Source organism: Pristis pectinata, chromosome 20 (genome assembly GCF_009764475.1).
Source record: "Pristis pectinata isolate sPriPec2 chromosome 20, sPriPec2.1.pri, whole genome shotgun sequence".
Taxonomy (NCBI): Eukaryota; Metazoa; Chordata; class Chondrichthyes; order Rhinopristiformes; family Pristidae; genus Pristis; species Pristis pectinata.
Window position 1 is genome coordinate 2,358,974 of NC_067424.1, and position 21,241 is coordinate 2,380,214.

At 46.5% G+C, this 21,241-nt stretch overlaps 1 protein-coding gene across 1 annotated transcript; it reads left to right on the forward strand.

Moving 5' to 3' along the window:
* Positions 1 to 8,306: 8,306 nt before the first annotated feature.
* On the forward strand, positions 8,307 to 19,795 carry atp5pb (ATP synthase peripheral stalk-membrane subunit b). The gene is made up of 7 exons (XM_052034541.1): positions 8,307 to 8,563; positions 13,858 to 13,894; positions 14,211 to 14,356; positions 14,874 to 15,037; positions 15,361 to 15,486; positions 17,752 to 17,931; positions 19,580 to 19,795. The coding sequence occupies exons 1-7, from the start codon at positions 8,341 to 8,343 to the stop codon at positions 19,649 to 19,651; spliced, it is 948 nt and encodes a 315-aa protein (XP_051890501.1). The 5' UTR covers positions 8,307 to 8,340; the 3' UTR covers positions 19,652 to 19,795.
* The last annotated feature ends 1,446 nt before the right edge of the window (positions 19,796 to 21,241 follow it).

The following is a 21,241-nucleotide window of genomic DNA, read 5'->3' on the forward strand; positions in this document are numbered from 1 at the left end:
TTGCTCGGGAGTGACAAACCAGTTCATCTCACAGCTGTTACTACTCACCTTGGTAAGATTTCAGCACCATCTTCTGCTCTAGGTCCCAAACCTTCACACTAATAAATCAAAGTGCCTGGTTATTACAGGTTAAGGTAAAACTTAAGTAATTCAGACTATTTGTAGCATTTAATCTTAGCCATATTCAAATTTTCATGGTTAAATGGTGAGTATTTCACATGAATTATTGTTGTTAAACTTGTCTCTTTTTATAATCCTTTATATGGCACATTAAAAACTCATCTTCAGATTTCTGAATGCAAATTTTATTATTACAGAGATTATGCATAGGATGAGGACAAGTACATTATGGACACGAATATACACGTATTTGTTTAACACAGCCCTGCAAAAGCAGTTATTTTACATCCCTGCACGTGCCTGGTTGTTATGTGTGCAATCTGATTCTTCTTAAGTAATAAAATAAGCAAGACCTTTACATTATACTCAAAAAAAAAATTCAGTTGACTCTTAATGAATGGAACATTAAGGCAAGAAATAAACTAACAACTACTTCCATTTATATAGTGCCTCAAACAAAATGAGAAATGTCTCATGGTGCTTTACAAGTTATCAAATGAGGACTATATGCTTAGCCACAAGGAGAAATTAAGGCAGGTGACCAGAAGTGTGAATAAAGAGAGAGGCTCTATGCAGCAAGTTAGAGGAGGAAAGAGAGGGGAGAGGTGGCGGGGATTAGGGAAGAAATTTCAGAACTTAGAGCCATTGCAGTTAATGGTACGACAAGTGATTAAATATGGAGATTACCTAGAGACCAGAATTGCAGAAGCACAGACATTTTTAGGTTATAAAGTTAGGAAAGATCTTAGTATCAGTGAATGTTGAATGCCCCACAGGCATTCATTATTCATAAAGTACAACAATGAAGGATGACTGAATCAGCAAGAAGCAGACTGAGAAAAGCAAGGTTAGATGGTTCAAGGAAGATGATATTACAAACCTGCAATCTAGACTGCTGCTAACCGCTTGTGTTTCACCAGATAGCACACTCACTTTAGTGACAACGTCATCGTGTTCATATTTACAGAACTTGCTCACCATCAGCCCTTCACTTTCTGCCACCTCCCACAACTCCACAGCACCTGCACAAGTAACACAGTTTATAGAGAATCAAGTTAATACGAGATCTCTGGCCAAATGAAGATTCGATCAACATGTTTGAAATGCACCCCGTGATATCTCAAATTGAACAGTGTACAGTCAGTATAAAATGATCCTGAGACGAAACAAATTAGCTTATCATGCACCAGTTTAATTGAATTGAAACCATTTTGCAAAGTATAATACCCAATGAAAATGATCAACCTGGTTGAGTAAAACAGCTGAGGGGTGACCTAATAGAGGTCGTCACAATTCTGAAATGTTTTGATAAAGAAATATTTCCAATTTTGAGGAACAGCATAACTAGAAATAATTAATGACAAAAAATGTCACCATGAAATCCACTAGGAAGCTTGAGAGGAAGTTCTTTATCCAAAGAGCACTGAGAGTATGAAACTCACTCCTAGAGGGAGTGACTAAAGCAAATAGTACAGATGCTTTTTGGGGTGGGAAGGGGGGATGGGACAAGAACACAAGGTATTTCATTGCAACCCAGTGTAATATGACAATAAGCTACTGAGCCTGATGGACACAGAAGGTCACAGTGATAGATTTAGATGAGAAAAGACAGGCAAAGGCTCAAGTAAAGTATAAGGTATGAACTAGTTAGACTGAACAGCTTGCCTCTGTACTGTGTCTATCCACGAAAAAGCAATCAGTGATGGACAACATGCTGAAGTTGTGTAAGACGTTGGTGAGGCCGAATTTAGAGTATTGTGTGCAGTTCGGGTCACCTACCTACAGGAAAGATATCAATAATCTTGAAAGAGTGCACAGAAAATTTACACAGATGTTGCCAGGACTTGAGGACCCGAGTTATCGGAAAAGGTTGACTTGGTTAAGATTTGATTCCCTGGAGCACAGGAGAGTGAGGGGAGATCTTTTTATGTATACAATATCACGAGGGGTATAGATCGGGTGCATGCAGGCTTTCCTCACCTCTTCTCCCCCCCCACACCCCAAGGTTGGTTACAGGACTAGGTTTATAGGTTTAGGGTGAAAGGTGAAATATACATAAGAGGAAAACTTCATTCAGAGGGTGGTGCGAGTGTGGAATGAGCCGCCAGCAGAAGTGGTGGATGTGGGTTCAAATGTTACATTTAAGAGAGGTTTGGATAGGTACATGGATGGGAGGGGTTTGGGGGGGATATGGTCCAGGTAGATGGGACTAGGCAGAATATCAGGTCAGCATGGACTAGATAGGCCGAAGGGCCTGTTTCTGTGCTGTAGTACTCTATGACTCTACAACAAATGCCAGTGGTGCCGAATCTCATTAATAAATAAACTTAATTGAATACAACTTCGAAACCCATATGTTCGGATAAGATATTGGAAGACTGGAGGGTGGCTAATGCTGTGCTTTTATTCAAGAAACACCAAGGACAAACCAAGGAACTACAGGCCAATGAGCTTACTATCAGTGATGGGAAGGTTACTGGAGGATCTGAGAGACAGGATCTACCAACATTTGGAAAGGCAAGGACTGATTAGGGATAGACAGCATGGCTTTGTGCATGGCAAATCATGTCTCATGAATTTTTTTTTGAAGAGGTGACCAAAATTAGAGTCATAGAGCTACACAGCACAGAAACAGGCCCTTCAGCCTAACTCATCTGTGCTGACCAAGTTGCCTAATTGAAGTAGTCCCATTTGCCTGCATTTGGCCCACATCCCTCTAAACCTTTCCTATTCAGGACTGATGAGAGAAGGCCGGTAGACATGGTCTACATCAACTTTAGCAAGGCTTTTGATAAGATCCTGCGTGGTAGGCTAGTCTGGAAAGTTAGATCACATGGAAGCCAGAATGATCCAATTGGACACAAAATATGCTTGATGGGGGGAGAAGGTTGAGGGCTGTTTTTCAGACTGGAGGCCTGTGACCAGCGGTGTGCCACAGGGATCGGTGCTGGGTCCTCTGTTGTTTGTCATCTATATTAACAATTTGGAAAACAACGTTGTAAACATGGTTAGTAACTTTGCGGACGACACCAAAATTAGTGGTGTAGTGGACAGTGAACAGGGTCATCTAAGTTTACCAGGGGATCTAGACCAACCTGGGAAGTGGGCCAGAGATTGGGAAACGAAATTTAATTGTGACAAGTGCACTTCGGCAAATTAAACCAGCACAAGACTTACAAAGTAAATCGTAGGGCCTAGGGAAGTGTTGTTGCACAGAGGGACCTAGGGATACAGCTACATAATTCCCTGAAAGTGGAGACACAGGTAGACAGGGTGATGAAGAAGGCATCTGGCACACTTGCCTTATCAGTCAGGGCTTTGAGTACAAGAGCTGGGACATCATGTTACAGCTGTACAATACATTGCTGAGACCATATTTGGAATATTACGTGCAGTGCTAGTCGCCTGGGTACAGGAAGGATGTCATTACGCTGGAAAGGGTGCAAAAACGATTCACGAGGATGTTACCAGGGCTGGAGGGCTTGAGATACAAGGAGAGGCTGGATAGGTTGAAGTGTAGGAGACTTACGGGTGACCTTACAGAGGTTTATAAAATCATGAGGGGCATAGTTAAATTGAATGGTCAGAGTCTTTTTACCATGGTAGTGGAGTCTAAAACTAGAGGGCGTAGGCTTAAGCTGAGACGAGAAAGATTTAAAAGCGATCTGAGCAGCAAGTGGGTATATGGAATGAGCTGCCAGAGGAAGTGGTAGAGGTGAGTGCAATTTTGCTTAAAAGATATTTTGACATGTACATGGAGGGTAAAGGTTTAGAGGGATATGGGCTAAATGCAGGGAAATGAAACTAGCTCAGGTAGATCAGCAATGGACAGGTTGAGCTGAAGGGCCTGTCTCCATGCTGTATAACTCTATGATTTTAATTAGTTCAGTTTTTAGTAGCATGCATAAATTGCCAATTTAAAGTGTTCAAAAATATAGCAGTGCTCTTCATTATAGCAGTACTTTATTCATGAATTTGAGATGTTTAATTGAGTATACAGCACATTAAGGTGTGCAAAAACATACATTGGGAAGTTAAAAGAACAGGTTTTATACGACGAATTAAACCTGAAATACCTTAGCACCAATGAGTATTGAGACAGACAAATGTTCCAGAGGAAGAGAAATGTTGCAGGGCCGGTTCTCCTGGCTAGAAAGTTCAGAATCACAGGGCACATTCACAGTATGAGGTTAGAGAGAAATTTCTTAACTCAGAAAATTGAAAAATCCTTGAAGTTCTGTAGCCTGGAGGGCTGTGTATACCAAGTCATGGCTGAGATCAACAGATGTTTGGACTCAAACAGAATTAAGAGTACAGAAAGCCCATTGGAAAGTGAACGAGACAGGTGGTCACCCACAATCCTATGCACAGCTAACTCCAAGGCTAAGTCCTTAACTTCTGCTTCTATTTCTTGTCATCTTTGGTTGTTGGTTTTTTGCAATTCAATTAAAGTTTAAAAGATGATAAATACTACAGTACAGATCAGAGAAATAGGATTACTCTGAATAATGGCAGATAAAAATTTTCCACCAGTGATAACACCAAAGTCTAAACAGTCTCTTAATTCCTAACATTGAATAAAATATTAAAATTCATCCTTACCCGAATCAGATGCGACAAGGATTTCTCTGCCAGAAACCCAACATGCATCCACCACTCCTGCCTGTGTTTGGATGCCAACTGTGCAGAACTTTTCATTAGGAGCCTTAAATGGGTCTTTGAACAACCAGATAGATCCTAACCAACTGCGCCCAGATAACGTTGAGGCTCCGAGTAACAGCGCTCCATCTGTAACCAGAAGCAGATAAAGAAACCCAATTATAGCTGGGAATTGAAACAGGCAAGTTAATTACTGTGCAACAACAAACCAATGAGTAGATAATATTAAGCACTGCAAAAATAAATATTAACATGAACACTTAAAAAGAATAAGATTAATTAACATTAATGCACAATGCTTGTTTGTAAAGCTGCTGAATGTGAGGGTAAAAATAAAGCAAATATTTTCTCAACAGTTACCAAGATGAAACATTCTTATGTGAAGTATGACAGAATGAGCCCTGAAATAAAAGTATGAGTTGGGAGTTGCAATGATGAAACAATCAGAGCCATAGATCTGGGACAAAAAAATAAGTCTTGCTTTGAAAAAAGCAACTTCAGAGATGCTTACAATTTGATGATTTGAGAAATGATTTCACATTAAGTGAAAGTCTCACAAAAAGGGGCATTTTGAAGCTAACAAAAATGAAAAATAAACACTGAAGGTTGTTGCAAGAGTTTAAAATGATGAAGTAACATTTCACGCTGTTACCCATCCCTCTCTATCCTACCATTTTCTCATGCACTCCTTGGGTTTCCTTTGACCCAACCAACGTCCACCCTTTCTCCCCATCCTTCTGTCCAATCCCATTCCCTTCATCTTTCTAGAGTTCCCCACACACCACCTTCACCCACATCCCTCCATCTTCTCAAACCCACTCTCACTTCCAACTCCCAGCCTCATCTCCCCTCACCTCCTTAACCTGTCTTCAATATCTTCCTTAATCCAAACACACCTTCTCTATTCCTTCCCATACACCTGCCCTTGCACCAGCAGATGGGTGCATGAACCTTACACTCAGACTTGGCAAGTTAATTGGCAACTGCAAATTCCCTCCACCGCAAAGGTTCATTGAAGAATCTGGGGAAGTTGATGGGAAGTGGGGAGAATGGAGTAGGTACATGATGGAGAGTGCAGACTTGATGGGCTGAATAACCAGGGACATACTCATAGACTGATCATCCTTTCCTAGCCTCATTCTTCCCCATACCACCTCACACTCCAACATCCCACCTCCTCCTTCCCATCCTCTCCCCTCCCTCCCTCCCTCCCCCCATTCCCTCCTACTCTCCCCGTCCCCTCCCACTCCCCTTGTCCCCTCAACGCCGCCCCATCCCCTCCAACCCTCCCCGTCAACCTCTGCCGCTCCATCCCCTCCCCTATCCCTTCCCCTCCCCCCCCTCCCCTATCCCTTCCCCTCCCCCCTCCTCCCCCCCCTCCCCTATCCCTTCCCCTCCCCCCTCCCCCTCCCCTATCCCTTCCCCTCCCCCCTCCTCCCTCCCCACTCCTCCTCCCGCTCCCCCCTCCCTCTCCTCCTCCTCCCGCTCCCCCCTCTCCTTATCTCCTCCTCCTCCCCCTCCTCCCCTCCCTCCCCTCCTCCCCCCCCTCCCCTCCCCACCCCCCTCCCCCCTCCCCACCCCCCCTCCCCTCCACAACCCCTCCCCACCCCCCCTCACCTCCTCAACCCCTCCCCACCCCCCCTCACCTCCTCACCCCCCTCCCCTCCCCACCCCCCTCACCCCCCTCCCCACCCCTCCTCACCCCCCTTCCCTCCCCTCCTCACCCCCCTCCCCACCCCTCCTCACCCCCCTTCCCACCCCTCCTCCCTCCCCTCCCTCCCCTCCTCACCCCCCTCCCCTCCTCACCCCCCTCCTCACTCCCCCTCCCCTCCCCACTCCTCCCCTCACTCCCCCTCCCCTCCTCACTCCCCCTCCCCTCCTCACTCCCCCTCCCCTCCCCTCCCCACTCCCCCCCCTCACCCCCCCTCCCCTCCTCCCCTCCCCACTCCCCCCTCCTCACCCCCCTCCCCCCCTCCCCACCCCCCTCCCCTCCCCTCCTCACCCCCCTCCCCTCCCCTCCTCACCCCCCTCCCCCCTCCCCACCCCCCTCCCCTCCTCACCCCCCCTCCCCTCCCCACCCCCCCTCCTCACCCCCCCCTCCCCTGCCCACCCCCCCCTCCTCACCCCCCTCCCCTCCTCCCCCCCCACCCCCCCTCCCCTCCTCCCCCCCTCACCCCCCTCCCCTCCCCTCCTCACCCCCTCCCCTCCTCACTCCCCCTCCCCTCCCCACTTCACCCCCCCTCCCCTCCCCACCTCACCCCCCCTCCCCACTCCCCCCCTCCCCTCCCCTCCTCACCCCCCCTCCCCTCCCCACCTCACCCCCCCTCCCCACTCCCCCCCTCCCCTCCCCTCCTCACCCCCTCTCCCCCCTCCCCTCCCCTCCTCACCCCCCTCTCCCCCCCTCCCCTCCTCACCCCCCTCTCCCCCCTCCCCTCCTCACCCCCCTCTCCCCCCTCCCCTCCCCACCCCCCCTCCTCACCCCCCCTCCCCTCCCCACCCCTCCCTCCTCACCCCCCACCCCTCCCCCCTCCCCTCCTCAACCCCCACCCCTCCCCCTCCCCCCCTCCCCTCCTCACCCCCCACCCCTCCCCCTCCCCCCTCCCCTCCTCACCCCCCTCCCCTCCCCCTCCCCCCTCCCCTCCTCACCCCCCACCCCTCCCCTCCACCCCCTCCCCTCCTCACCCCTCCCCCCCCACTCCCCCCCTCCCCCCCCTCCCCTCCCCTCCCCCCCCACTCCCCCCTCCCCTCCCCCTCCCCTCCCCCTCCCCTCCCCCCTCACTCCTCCCCTCCCCTCCCCCCCTCACTCCTCCCCTCCCCTCCTCACTCCCCCCTCCCCTCCCCCCCTCACTCCCCCCTCCCCTCCCCCCTCACTCCCCCCTCCCCTCCCCTCCCCCCCTCACTCCCCCTCCCCTCCCCTCCCCCCCTCACTCCTCCCCTCCCCCCCTCACTCCCCCCTCCCCTCCCCTCCCCCCTCACTCCCCCCTCCCCTCCCCTCCCCTCCCCCCCTCACTCCCCCCCTCCCCTCCCCCCCTCACTCCCCCCCTCCCCTCCCCCCCTCACTCCCCCCTCCCCTCCCCCCCTCACTCCTCCCTCCCCTCCCTCCCCCCTCCCCTCCCCCCCTCACTCCTCCCTCCCCTCCCCCCCTCACTCCTCCCTCCCCTCCCCCCTCACTCCTCCCTCCCCTCCCCCCTCACTCCTCCCTCCCCTCCCCCCTCCCCTCCCCCCCTCACTCCCCCCTCCCCTCCCCCCCTCACTCCCCCCTCCCCCTCCCCTCCCCCCCTCACTCCCCCCTCCCCTCCCCTCCCCCCCTCACTCCCCCCTCCCCTCCCCCCCTCACTCCCCCCTCCCCTCCCCCCCTCACTCCCCCCTCCCCTCCCCTCCCCCCCTCACTCCTCCCCTCCCTCCCCCCCCCTCACTCCTCCCTCCCCTCCCCCCCCCCTCACTCCTCCCTCCCCCCTCCCCTCCCCCCCCCCTCACTCCTCCCTCCCCTCCCCCCCTCACTCCTCCCCTCCCCTCCCCTCCTCACCCGCCCGGTACCGCACGGCCTCCAGCTCCCGCTCCATGCGGCCCGCCGCCCCGCACCGACTCTCCATTCCCCGCCGCCGCTCTCGCCTGACCCCTGACCCCGCCGCTCTCGCGAGAAGCCCCGCGAGCTCCCGCCCGCCATTTTGCGCTGGAGGTCGGCGGGAGGAGAGTCCGGGGGAAGATCCGCCCGCAGCCCGGTCCCGCCGCCCGGTCACCCGGAGCCGCCCCAACATGCTGGCCCGCGCCGCTCTCGCCTCCGGTAAGGCTCGGCCCGGAGCGCGGGTCACTGAAGGACACGGGCGGCGCCTCCGGGGGACGGGGCGGGAGGGGCGGGGGGCAAGGGCCCTGGGTGGGTGGGTGGGGGGCGGAGAGGCGGGGGCTGTGCTCTCCTGGGAAGGGGTTGGAGCCGGGCGGAGGGACCTCGTACCCTGGGGTTGGGGTTCAGGGAAAGCTGCGTGGGGGGTGGGCCGGGACCCTGGGGGTGGGGGGTGGGATTGGACCCCGGGGGTGGGGGTAGCCGGGACCCCGGGGGTGGGGGGGGATTGGACCCCGGGGGTGGGGGGGTGGACTGGACCCCGGGGGTGGGGGGGTGGACCCCGGGGGTGGGGATAGCCAGGTCCCTTGGGTGGGTGTGTAGCCGGGACCCTGGGGGATGGGGGGCTGGGACCCCGGGGGTGGGGATGGGCGTGACCGCAGAGGTGGGGATAGCCAGGTCCCTTGGGTGGGTGTGTAGCCGGGACCCTGGGGGATGGTGGGCTGGGACCCCGGGGGTGGGGATGGGCGTGACCCCAGAGGTGGGGATAGCCAGGTCCCTTGGGTGGGTGTGTAGCCGGGACCCTGGGGGATGGGGGGGTGGGGAGGGGTAGCCAGGACCCTTGGGTGGGGTGCAGGAGGGAGCCCAGGATCTTGGGTGGGAAGGAACTGGGGCTCTGGAATCATGGGGAGGAGGCCGGTGGTGGACTTTGCTGAGTAACAGAGTAATTTTGTTTTAAATTTTTGTTTTGTTCAATTTTTCTTAACCCTGTAGCAGCAGTAGGAAAGTAGTGAATGGAGTTGACACGTAACCTATCCACCAGTTAATTTGGCAATCAGCTGGAACTGCTTGATTGAAGTTACTGGAGGATGACAGTACCTTGGAGTCAAAGTCGAGTTTATTGTCATCCGCACAAGTTACATGTGTGCACAGGTGCAATGAAAAACTTGCATCACAGGCACATAGCATCATATAAGCAGCATTTACAAGAAAAACATAAATTATACACAAGCTTTACGAGAAAGAACACAATTAGAACAAAAGAAAACCAAGTTCATTTTAGTCCAAAGTGGTCATAGTGTTGCTGAACTATCGGGATTCAGGTTTTGCCAGTTGGTTTAAGAACCGAATGGTTGAAAGGAAGTAGCTGTTCCTGAACCTGGTGGTATGGGACTTCAGGCCTCTGTACCTCCTGCCCAAGGATAGATGCGAAAAGAATGTAAATCTGTGGTGGAAAAAACTGCAGATGTCGGAAATTTGAAATATTAAAAAACAGAAAATGCTGCAAATACTCAGGTCAGGCAGTTTCTGTGGAGAGAAATATTTGCAGGTCAATGACCTCTCTTCAAGTCAAGGGAAAACATACCCAAAAGTGGTGTGGAGGCTCAGTCACAGAAATGTTTAAGATCAGTGGATATTTGGTGATTAGTAGATGTGGGATCAATGCAAGGGGTTGCTGCTGTGGTAAAATATCAACCATGACATTGTTGAATGGTGGAACAGACAGGTAGAGCCAAATCTCCTACTGCTTCTATTTCGTGTGAGTGTGGGGGAGAAAATGAGCTGGGATCCTTGGGAGTGTTGTGCTGGATGTATTGGGTGGGTTGTGGGGGTGATGGTGCTGGGGTCACGAAGGTATTGAGGCACAGTGGTCCAGCTCGTGGACCTGCTGCCTTGCAATGTCAGAGACCTGGATTCTCCCTTTGTGTAGATTTCCTCCAGATGCTTGAGTTTGTTTTCATGTCCCAAATGGACGTACAGGTTAACTGGTCATTTTGAATTGCTCTTGGTGTGTAGATGAGCATCTGGGGATAACTGGAAATGTAGGGAGAATAAGTCACAGGGAAAAATTATGGGGTATGGGATTGCCCCATGAACCATCAGAGGCTTGATGGGCCAAACGGCATCCTCATGCCATATGAAAATATGGAGGACAGGAACAAGAGAGCTAGAATCTAAAGTTAGTGGCTGATGAAGAGTCCAGGGCTCGTCTACAGGCAGTAATTCATTCCCTGCCTCGGCTTGTCCTCCGCTGAAATCATCATCCAATTGTCCTTTGTCCAGACCATTTCAAAACCTTTGGATTTGACTGTTCCAGCAGCCTCTTCCACTCTGAATCCTGCAAGCCTTTTTCCTGGTCTGCATTGTCCATCAGTCTGTGGTCACTGACCTAAGTATTGCCTCAATATTGAAGTTTTCACCCTTATTTTCTAAATCCTTCTGTAGTTTAAATTTCCCCTTTCTCAACTCTCCATTCTAATAGTTTCACCTTCCTAAAATCTGTGTTCCTGTAACTCTGGTCTCTTCATCACCCCATATTTAATCACTCTATACCTTCAGCTGCTCTATTCAATTCCCCAGGTTTGTTCCCACTTCCGACACTTTTTTTTAATCATTATCCAGTTTCATATTAGTCTTTGTGCCTTCTTCATCTTCAGTCCGTGTCCCTACTCATGACTGTGTGACACAGGTGTGTACAGGGGACATGGGGCTACTACTAAAAGAAGAAAGTTAGATTCCGCACACAAATTTTCAAACATTTTAAAAGTCTACTCGGCATCTGCTCGAATATTTTGTGTAGCTTAGTGTAAATTTGTTTGATGGTAATCTGCTGAGCATTTTGTAGTGTTAAGGACGTGTATAATTACAAGTGGTCATGATTCATGATTGTCTAAACCCAGAACTAAAATAGGAACCTAAAGCAAAATTGGTGTCAGAGTTGGAATGTGTTCTACTTTGAAGAACATTGCTTGTGGAAGTTAATTGTTGGGTAGATTCTCATTTGCTTTATAGAATTATACAGCACAGAAATAGGCAACAAGTTGGGCTGGACTATTTGAGCTCGTCCCATTTGCCTGTGTTTGCCCCACGTCCCCCTAAACCTTTCCTATCCATTTACCTGTCCAAACACCTTTTAAGCCTTGTAATTGTTCCTGCCTCTTCCTCTGGTAGCTCATCCCACCTACCCACCACCTTTTGTATAAAGAGAAAAACTTGGCCCTCAGGTTTCACAAACCCATGCCCTTTAGTTTTAGACTCCCCTACCCTGGGGAAAAAACTGTGGCCATTCACCTCCTTATTTTATAAATCTCTATAATGCCAACCCTCAGTCTCTTGCGCTTCAGGAAAATGAATACAGCAAGGATACAGGCCCTTCAGCCCAATGAGTCCATGCCGACCACAGTACCCACCCAGCTAGTCCCAATTTCCTGCATTTGGCCCATATCCCTCTAAGCCCCGCCCCTCCATGTACCTATCCAAATGTTTCTTAAATGATCCTATTGTACCTGCTTCAACCACTTCCTCTGACAGCTCATTCCATATACTCACCACCCTCTGCCTGAAAAAGTTGCTCCTCTCACCCTAAATCTATGCCCCTAGTTTTGGACCTCTGCTCTGGGGAAAAGACTTATCATCTATCTTATCTATGCCTCTCATGATTTTATAAACCTCTATAAGGTCACCCCTCATTCTCCTACACTCCAAGGAATAAGACCCAGCCTGGCCAACCTCTCCCTATATCTCAGGCCCTCGAGTCCTGGGAACATCCTCGTAACTCTCTGCACTCTTTCCAGTTTGACCATATCTTTCCTATAACAGGGCGACCAAAACTCTACACAGTGCTCCAAGTGTGGCCTCACCAATGACTTATATCCTATATTCAGTGCCCTGACTGATGAAGCCCAGAATGCTAAACACCTTTTTCACTACCCTGTCTACCTGTGACACCATTTTCAACAAACTATGCACTTGTACTCCTAGGTCCCTCTGTTCCACTAAACTCCCTAGTGCCCTACCATTCATAGTACAAGTCCTACGCTGGTTTGACTTTCCAAACTACGTCACCTCACACTTGACTGTATTGAAATCCGTTTGCCACTCCTCGGCCCACTTCCCCAACTGATCAATGATAACCTTCACTATCAACAACATCTAATTTCATGTCATCCACAGACTTACAGATCAAGCCTTGTACATTCGCATCCAAATCATTTATATAAATAACAAATAACAAGGGTCCCAACACCGACCCCTGCGGCACACCACTCGTCACCGGCCTCCATTCCGAGAAACGACCTTCAACCACCACCCTCTTGCTTCCTACCTCTGAGCCACCTTCCTACCTAGCTCTTCCTGTAACTTAGTCCCTCCAGTCCTTTTCTGCACCCTTTCCAGCTTAATGACATCCTTGCTATAGCTGGGCAACCAGAACTGCACACAATACTCTGTGTGGTCTCACCAACATCTTGCAACATGATGTGTCAATTCTTGTACTCAATACCCCAACTGATGAAGGCGAGTGTGCCAGACTCCTCCTTCACCACCCTATCTACATGTGTTGCCACCTTCAGGGTACTATGTACTTGTACCACTAGGTCTCTAATCTACAACGCTCCCCAGGGCCTTGCCATTTACTGTGCATGTCCTGCCCTGGTTTAAATTCCATCTGCCATTCCTTAGCCCACTTTCCTAATCGATCTAGATTCAGCGGAGGAATGAACAGTAAAGTGCACATTCATGGGCATTGTCTACACACTGGGTTGATAACTTAAATTGGGGTGACCTTAATTCTGGAGTAGAGGTGATGAAGGTCAAACAGTTTCCCATTTGTCCTGTAGATTAGTTCCACTTCAACGAGAAACTTTCTAGAGATGCAGCGAGGCAGTGAGAAAGATTATGAAGGGTGTTGAGGTCGAAAACGCAGCCTTGATTGATGCCAATCTACATTGAGAATAAATCTATTGTGAACCCATTGGTTAAGGTTAATGATTACATCAAAAGGGAGGGATTGTTCTGAAAAGCACCTTCTCTGTACAGTGAAAATTGCCAGGTCAAAAACAGCTAGTTGGTCTCCATTTTAAACATGGGACCAGCTAGACTCTCGGCAAGTGTCTATGGCCTTTCCCGAGCAGTAAACGTTACAGGTGTGAAATCCAAGCATTACTTTGATATACAAGGGCATGTAGTGGGCACTCTCTCACCTATAGACAATGGTGTTGAATCTGGTTATTGTCTATCGATTGTGTATGGAACAACTTTAGGGAGTGTTGAAACGATCTCCAGTAGTTGAGACCTTGCATAAAGTTGCTGGTATATTTGACTTGTCACACACTGACTGGCAAACTGAATCCTTTAATGATCAGAGCCTAGGGGTCTAGGATGTGGCCATTGGCTGCCTGTATCAGGTAGCTTGCATTTGCTAATAGCTACCGCCACATTTAAACATTAAAAAAAATCTTATTATTGTTTACTAACTAATTTGTTCTCGAATTAATCATTTATATATAATTTTGTTTCAGGGTCTTTATTGAAGACATCTGCCCCTATCAGTGCAAGGTTAGTAATATCTCTATATTGGCCCCACAGCTGTGTTTATATACTACCATAATTGCATTTTCTTTCTTATTGTTTGAGTTTTCATATTTTCACACATTTTGTCGTCAATCTGTATTAAATCAATATTAATCTACTTTGAAAAGATCAAATATTGAGATTTATTTTTTCTTGAAGAAGGAATATTACAACCATTATTGGTACCATTGCTACCATTCTACCCTGAAATCATCGAAAATAAAAGACATAAAAGTATCTAAAGTTGTGGCAATTTGCTAACTTCACACTGAAATCTGAGGTCAATTTATTCTTCTTCCAGTTTGGTGCCAGTATCCAGGACTTTCCATGCTAGCTGCCAGTCTCGGGCACCAGTGCCTCCCCTACCTGAGGAAGGAGGCAAGGTGCGCTTTGGTCTGATTCCAGAAGAATTCTTCCATTTCCTTTATCCCAAAACTGGAGTTACAGGTCAGCACAAAATAGCTTTGCAATTTCCATTGTTGTATGGTTTTCTGCTTTCAAAGTTGCTTTATTCATTCTGTGAATGATGCATAAACATGTTTAAAGTAAAAGGTATTCGTTTACACTGTTTGACCTAAAAATAGATTGTTTGCATGTTTTATTCTGGGGTCATTACTATAAAGTCAGTAAAGTTTTCTAATGTGTTAATACATGAAGTATATTTTCAAGTTCAGTACCATCTGCAGGATTGACTAAAAACTGTAAAGTGTAATTTAATGTGTTGGCTGTAAAATATTTAATGTTGCTGTATTAAAAATATTTGTTATTAGTGCTTGCTTTTATTTGAAAGCACTTCAGACTTATTTCTGCATCCCTGGAAACAATTTGTGTAATGTTTCAAGGTTCACACAGGATTCTGTCAGTTTGTAATGATGAACTGTATTCTGGAGGTTGGAGGATATCAATGACTGGAAGGAAATTTTCTAACTTTGGACACTTAATAATTTGTATTTCCTTTACTCAGGACCTTACATGTTCGGTACTGGGCTGCTGACTTACCTTCTGTCAAAGGAAATTTACGTCATTAACCATGAGACATTTTCTGCTATTTCCATTGGCATTCTTATCCTCTATGGTGTTAAGAAGTATGGGAAGGATGTGGGAAAATTCGCTGACAAGTTGAATGAGGTATTTTGAGATTTAACAAAGGAATCTAATCCAAAAATGGCTGTCTTTGCCAGATTGCATTCTGCTTAGCTCTGTGATAATTTTAACGTGGAAAAACACCATGAGTTGCCAGTTATGTGAAAGCATTGTCTGGAATACTGTGGGAACATTTAAGATGGTGATTGAAAATAAGTCTGTGGCATTTGGCCACTGGTTAAATGTGCCATGTAGAGAACTTCAGAGCAGAGCTTCTGACTAAGCTTAACTTTTCACAGAAAATCATGGATATATCCATGAATGATTTAGCTGTAAGCTCTATTGTCAATTTTGTTTCACAATAATAGGAAAAAGTTGAAAAGGCACAAGAAGTGAAAGACCTTGCCATTACCAATCTGGCAGAAGCCATTGAACAGGAGAATAAGGAGCAGTGGAGAATAGAAGGGCGCCATCACCTCTTTGATGCAAAGCGGGTAAAAAAAATAGTTTTTTTTAGTAGCACTTCATGTGAACTCTTTCTGTAATCCTTTTTCTGCTATGATTTATAAGTATCAATTTAGAACAGAGAACAGTACAGTACAATAACAGGCCCTTCAGCCCACAATGTCTGTGCCGACCATGATACCAAATGAAACTAATCCTATCTGCCTGCACATGGTCCATATCCCTCCACTCCCTTCATGTGTCCTGTCTGTCGTGCCTGCTTCTACCTGTGAGTGTGTTCCAGGCATCTACCACTCTCTGTGTAATAACAAATTTGCCCTGCACGTCTCCCATCTCCTTTAAGCTTTAGCCCCTCTGACTTCTAGTATTTGACATTTCTACCCTGGGAAAGAGACTCTGATTATCTGTACCATCTTTGTCTCTTATAATTTTATAAACTTCTATCAGGTCTCCCCTCAGCCTCCGATGCTCCAGAGAAAATAATCCAAGTCCATCCAACCTCTGCTTATAGCTTGGTTACAGGTCATTTCCACTCTGCTTTCCATTCCCACACCGACCTGATAGTCATTGGCCTTCTCCATCAAAGGTTTTCCTGAAGTCCTTGTAGACCATGTCAACCACGCTATCCTCATTAGCGCACTTAGTCACATCTTCAAAAGATTCATAGTCACATCTTCAAAAGATTCAATCAAATTAATCAGACAGGATTTTCCCTTCAAGCCATGCTGACTTTTCTTTAATCTATGCGCCTCCAACTGCAGATGAATCAGGATTTTTCTGATAATTTCCCTACCACTGTAATGTTTGACTCACTGGCCTATAATTACTTGGCTTATCCCTGTTGCCCTACTCGAGTATGTTGCTGAGGATGTGGGCTGCCCTGTTAATATATTTGATATCTTGGTCTTGAATTGATTAGAGAGGATAACATTTCGTACTTAATGGGGAAAAAAAACAGAAAATGCAGGAAATGCTCAAGAGGAACAAAGGGCTGCAGATGCTGGAATCTAGATGAAAAACACAATGATGCTAGAAGAACTCAGCAGGCCAGGCAGCATCCATGGAGAAAAGCAGGCAGTCAGCCAGCTGTGGCACAACCAGTGTTTGGTACCGAGACCTTCCTGCTGTGATACTCTATGCCCTGCCTAATGAAGGCAACCACCCCATTTACCTGTGCTACCACTGTCAGGGATCTTTGCACCGGAACACTGGATCCCTTTGTCAATACTCCCTAGGGCCCCACATTCATGGTATATGTCCTACCCTTTTTGACCCTCAAAAATGCATCACTTCCCACTTATGATTAAATTGCCCCGCCCAATTTACCAGCAGAACATCTGTAGCATCAGACTACCCTTCTCAATATCTACAACACCGCCAACTTTCATGTCATATCTAAGCCGTTATCTTGCTGTCATGACTCGGTCAATATCTGGGTCAGATTCTACAAGTACAGAATGTATGTAATATATAATATAATCTATATTATCACTTAATTACACTGTGTTCAACAGTACGAGGCTTTTAAAGCTGAATCTGATGCTGTGTTATCCTGTGAGTACTTGTGGTTATAATTTTACGGTTACAAGCATCACTTAATACCCAGTGGTCTTGCCCAGTTCTGCTTTAGTCAGGTGAGACAAAAAATAAATTTGAGCCAAGTAGCAAGTATGCAAAGAAGTTGCTGGCATGTGCAGACTCCAAATCATTCTGAAGGGAAAAGCCAAGTGATATTCAAGTTGCAGCCCTTTATAACAGCTACTGTGGAATGAATGGAGATCAGTGGTAAATTGATGTTCATTTATTTGGAACAGAAGAATATGTTTGCATTTGTAAGTGGATTATTAATTAATTCATTCTGTTATTGTCTTAATTTGATCACCTTGATAGTTGTACTTGCACATTTGTCATATTTTTCTATTTCCCCTTGATTCTTTTTCTTTCCTGCACTGTATGTTTTATAATATTTTCCAGTTCTGATGGCTGGTTCAAGCTTGAAACGTTTTCTCCAATACTGACTGACTCTTGAGTTTTAAATATTTCACTTGTTTTTCAACCAAGTTATTGCTGATGATACCACAGAAGTTTCACGACAGCAACTATACAGGAAAATGAGGTGGGGAAACTTTCGGGGCAGGCTCAAAGTCCTGTAATGATCTAAAAGATCAGAGTTGGTAGATAGTTGCCTGACAGTACATATATTTAAAAAAATAATGGCTAAAGTGTCAAGTTACAAATGTGATTAAGCAAAAACATAGCTGCAGGCTGTTGAACTGCTGCTTGTTTGTTCACAGAATAATGTCGCAATGATGCTGGAAACCAACTACCGTGAACGTCTGCACATGGTGTACGATGCAGTGAAGAAGCGACTGGATTACCAAGTCAGCCTCCAGCACCTGCAGCGACGGCTTGCTCAAGAGCACATGGTTAATTGGGTGGAGAAGAGTGTAATCCAGAGCATCACCCCACAGCAGGTGGGTGGAGGAGTGAGGCAAAAGAACCACTGTGTTACACAGAATCTCCAAGAATTAATAGAGCAAATCCCTGGATCTGGTGTTGAGTGTAAATCCATGTATTGGTGCACCTTCAGTGCTGATGTTGCATCTTTGTACGGGACAGCTATAGCTTTTGGGAGCTATACACAAATTGTCAAACCCACCTGAGGAATAAGAGGGCTGATCATGTGACTGTTTCTGAACAATTACCTTTCCACAGGGATTCTACATTTTATCTTGTTTACAGCATACATTATCATGTAAATCACAGCAGCCAATGCATTTGAAATTGCCACATTTTATTCACTGTTTACCAGATGCAAATGATGTCTGTGGGCAATCATGCCCTGGTCAACAGTTGTAATTTGGTTACTTTGTTTTCAATTTTAAGACACAAGCCCTCACCTGATCTCCCATTTACTTTTCCTTCTCTGGCCCATCTTTCCCACACTGAGCTTTAGGTCTCCCGAGGGAAGTTGAACTGTGAGCACTAGAAGCAGACCATTGACCTAGGAGTGAACCATTGGCCCATTCGGGTTTGGTTGATGATCCACCTCAGTACCCTGTTTCACCCATCCCTCAATCCTTCTTGCATTAGCTGTATGTTCAAGAAAAGGGAGTGGATATAATTAGTGGCCTGGATTTTGCAATTGCAAAGCACAGAAACTTGGCGCTCATCGTTGTTACACAGTGCGCTACTTGGGCACTTGAAATTTAACAAGCACCTGTTTAGTTCACTCTAAGCTCAATGGCTGTCCAGTATACAGGCACAACACTAGCAGAGAAGGTGCACCAATACAGGGTTTTACAGCTAGTTCTTTAGTGATGTCCTGTTCTCTCTGCAGTATATTCTGTTGAAGTCCTCTGAAGTTTTTATTAAAACCAAGCGTTTCAAATTTGAATTATTGCAATGAACAGCTTTAGGAAATGTCCCATTGAATGGAATGTAGCTGAGATTTTAAGCATGTACTAAGCCCTTAACAGAGCCCTGAACAGTGTTGGGCTCTGAAAGATTTTGTACGGGGAAACCAGTTCTGAATTTTTTCAGAATTCAACAATTATTATATCATAAAGGTAATTTAAGTTTGTTTGACTTTTCAGCTTTTACCTTAATCCAATCTTTATTCTCTCTGAAAATGTTTTTAAAATGTTTAGGAATTAAAACTTCTTAGTTGGTTTGAGAATGCTTCCGTGAGATGAGCTGCTCAGCCTGTTTGTTTGATGCCAGTGTAAAGTTAATGTCTGGGATAGGGGAGTTCCAAGCTGCAGATATGGCAGGAACTTGGTCTGAATGTCAGTGGTGAATGTCATCCCTTCACTTCCAACTTCAGGCAGCTAGTGAAAGGTGGGAACTTTCATCTGGCATTCAAATGTCCTGCATTTGTTTCTAGAAGAGTGGTAATATTTCCCAGTAGCACCCTCCCTCGCCACATCCCCGCAGGCCTGGCACGCCGTAAGTAGTTACTGCTTTCCACGTTCTTAAGGTTGGCTAACTCAAAACGGATAGGGATCTTTCTCGTCATGTTTTGTCTTTCCATCACCAGTTCCTGTTCTTTTTTAAAATAGTCTTCTTGTAGTGGCTCAAAAGAATTGTTGCTAATATCTTGCTTGCTTTATCTCTTCCTAGGAGAAGGAGAGCATTGCCAAGTGCATCGCCGATCTGAAAGTACTGTCAAAGTCTGCTCAAGCAAATGCCTAACGTCAGTCCCGAGTTACTATCCATGTAATAGACTTACTCTGTATGTGTAACTTTGAAAAGGGTCTAATGTCCCAATGAACTGCATTGACTGAAATGTTCTTGTAACCTGAAGAAGAAACATTAAATGCAGTACTGATAAATCTGCACATCGCTCCTTTTACTTATTTTTCATTACTGTTTATTTGGCATTAATAATTGCAAATAGTAAACGATCCGTGGCACAAAAAGGAACACTCAGCAGGTCAGGCAGCAACTGTGGAGAGTGAAACAGAGTTAATGTTTTGGGTTAAAGATCCTTTGTCAGCATTGCAAGATATCTGTGACAACCTGTGGTCAGAAGACTAAGTTAATTGAAGTGTCAAGGTCCAGTTTCTGAACCCATCTACAATGCCACTTGTGCCTAGGTTTTCCATTGGTCCTTTGATCTGTTAACTCACCAACTCATCAGGTATAAGAGTGGGATTTGTATGTGAGCTGCAAAATGCCAGCAGGTGGATAATGTAGCAGAAACGGCAGCAGGTTCACACAACTGTAATAGGATAATGGGTTCTGTTGGGGATGGGCTGTGGTGCAGTAAGTGGCAAATAGATTTAAAGTAAAAAAAACTTGGAACATTAATTCACCTGCTTCAAAATATTTATATATTTAAAATGATTGATTTGTTGAAATCCATGAATAATAATTGCTGGTTTTGGTTTTGGCTGAATTTTTCATGTGTACGATTCCAAGTTTGCCATTTTAAGTAGTAAATGTTTATAAAGATTCCTTGATGTAACTGCTGCTCTGCTCTCATCTCTCAAACTGCACTCCAGCAGTTAAAGCACGTCATGTTTGCCCGTGCAGCGGTGAGTGTGCTGCCATGTCTCCAAGCCTTTTAAGCCAAGACTCTCCAAATATACCAGTTCAGCTAGGCATAAAGAATTTTGAAGAATTAACCCAGTGCCTTGGTTAGCAATCAATCCTTGATGCCACTGCTAAAACTTGTTAGTCTTCTATAATATTGCTCTCTGTGGGAACTGCTGTAGCAAATATTGTGCGCTGACTTTGTGACCACATTTGGCTCTGTGGACCTTACAATATCTATTGTGACTGATAGAATCAATCAGGTTTATTATCACTGTCTTATGACATGAAATTTGTTTTGCAGCAGCAGTACAGAGCAAAGACATAACATTACTATAAATTACAAAATAAATAAATAGTGCAAAGCAAAAGGAATGACAATGGACCGTTCAGAAATCTGATGGCGGAGGGGAAGAAGCTGTTCCTGAATTGTTGAGTGTGGGTCTTCAGGCTCCTGTACCTCCTCTCCGATGGTAGTAATGTGAAGAGGGCATGTCCTGGGTGGTGAGAGTCCTTAGTGATGGATGCTGCTTCCTCGATTCTGTGCAGTTATAGTAATCAGATATAATTTGTTTTCTCATTTTTATAATTTGATTTACACTAAGTAGTACCAAAATTGTGACATTGGCCATCATAATTAAGTGAAAGCTTCACTAAAGGTTCGGTAGTGGTTAATTTACCGGACTTGCAGCCAGAGCTCTGAACCGTTGATCCAGTGACATGAGTTTGAATTCGATGTGGTGTTTA

Bases quoted from the DNA above. Each gene is read 5' to 3' on its own strand.
- atp5pb (XM_052034541.1), top strand. From the start codon at position 8,341: ATGCGGCCCGCCGCCCCGCACCGACTCTCCATTCCCCGCCGCCGCTCT. The intron at 15,038-15,360 runs GTATTTTGAGAT...TCACAATAATAG, and splicing joins TCGCTGACAAGTTGAATGAG to GAAAAAGTTGAAAAGGCACA. The intron at 15,487-17,751 runs GTAAAAAAAATA...GTTTGTTCACAG, and splicing joins ACCTCTTTGATGCAAAGCGG to AATAATGTCGCAATGATGCT.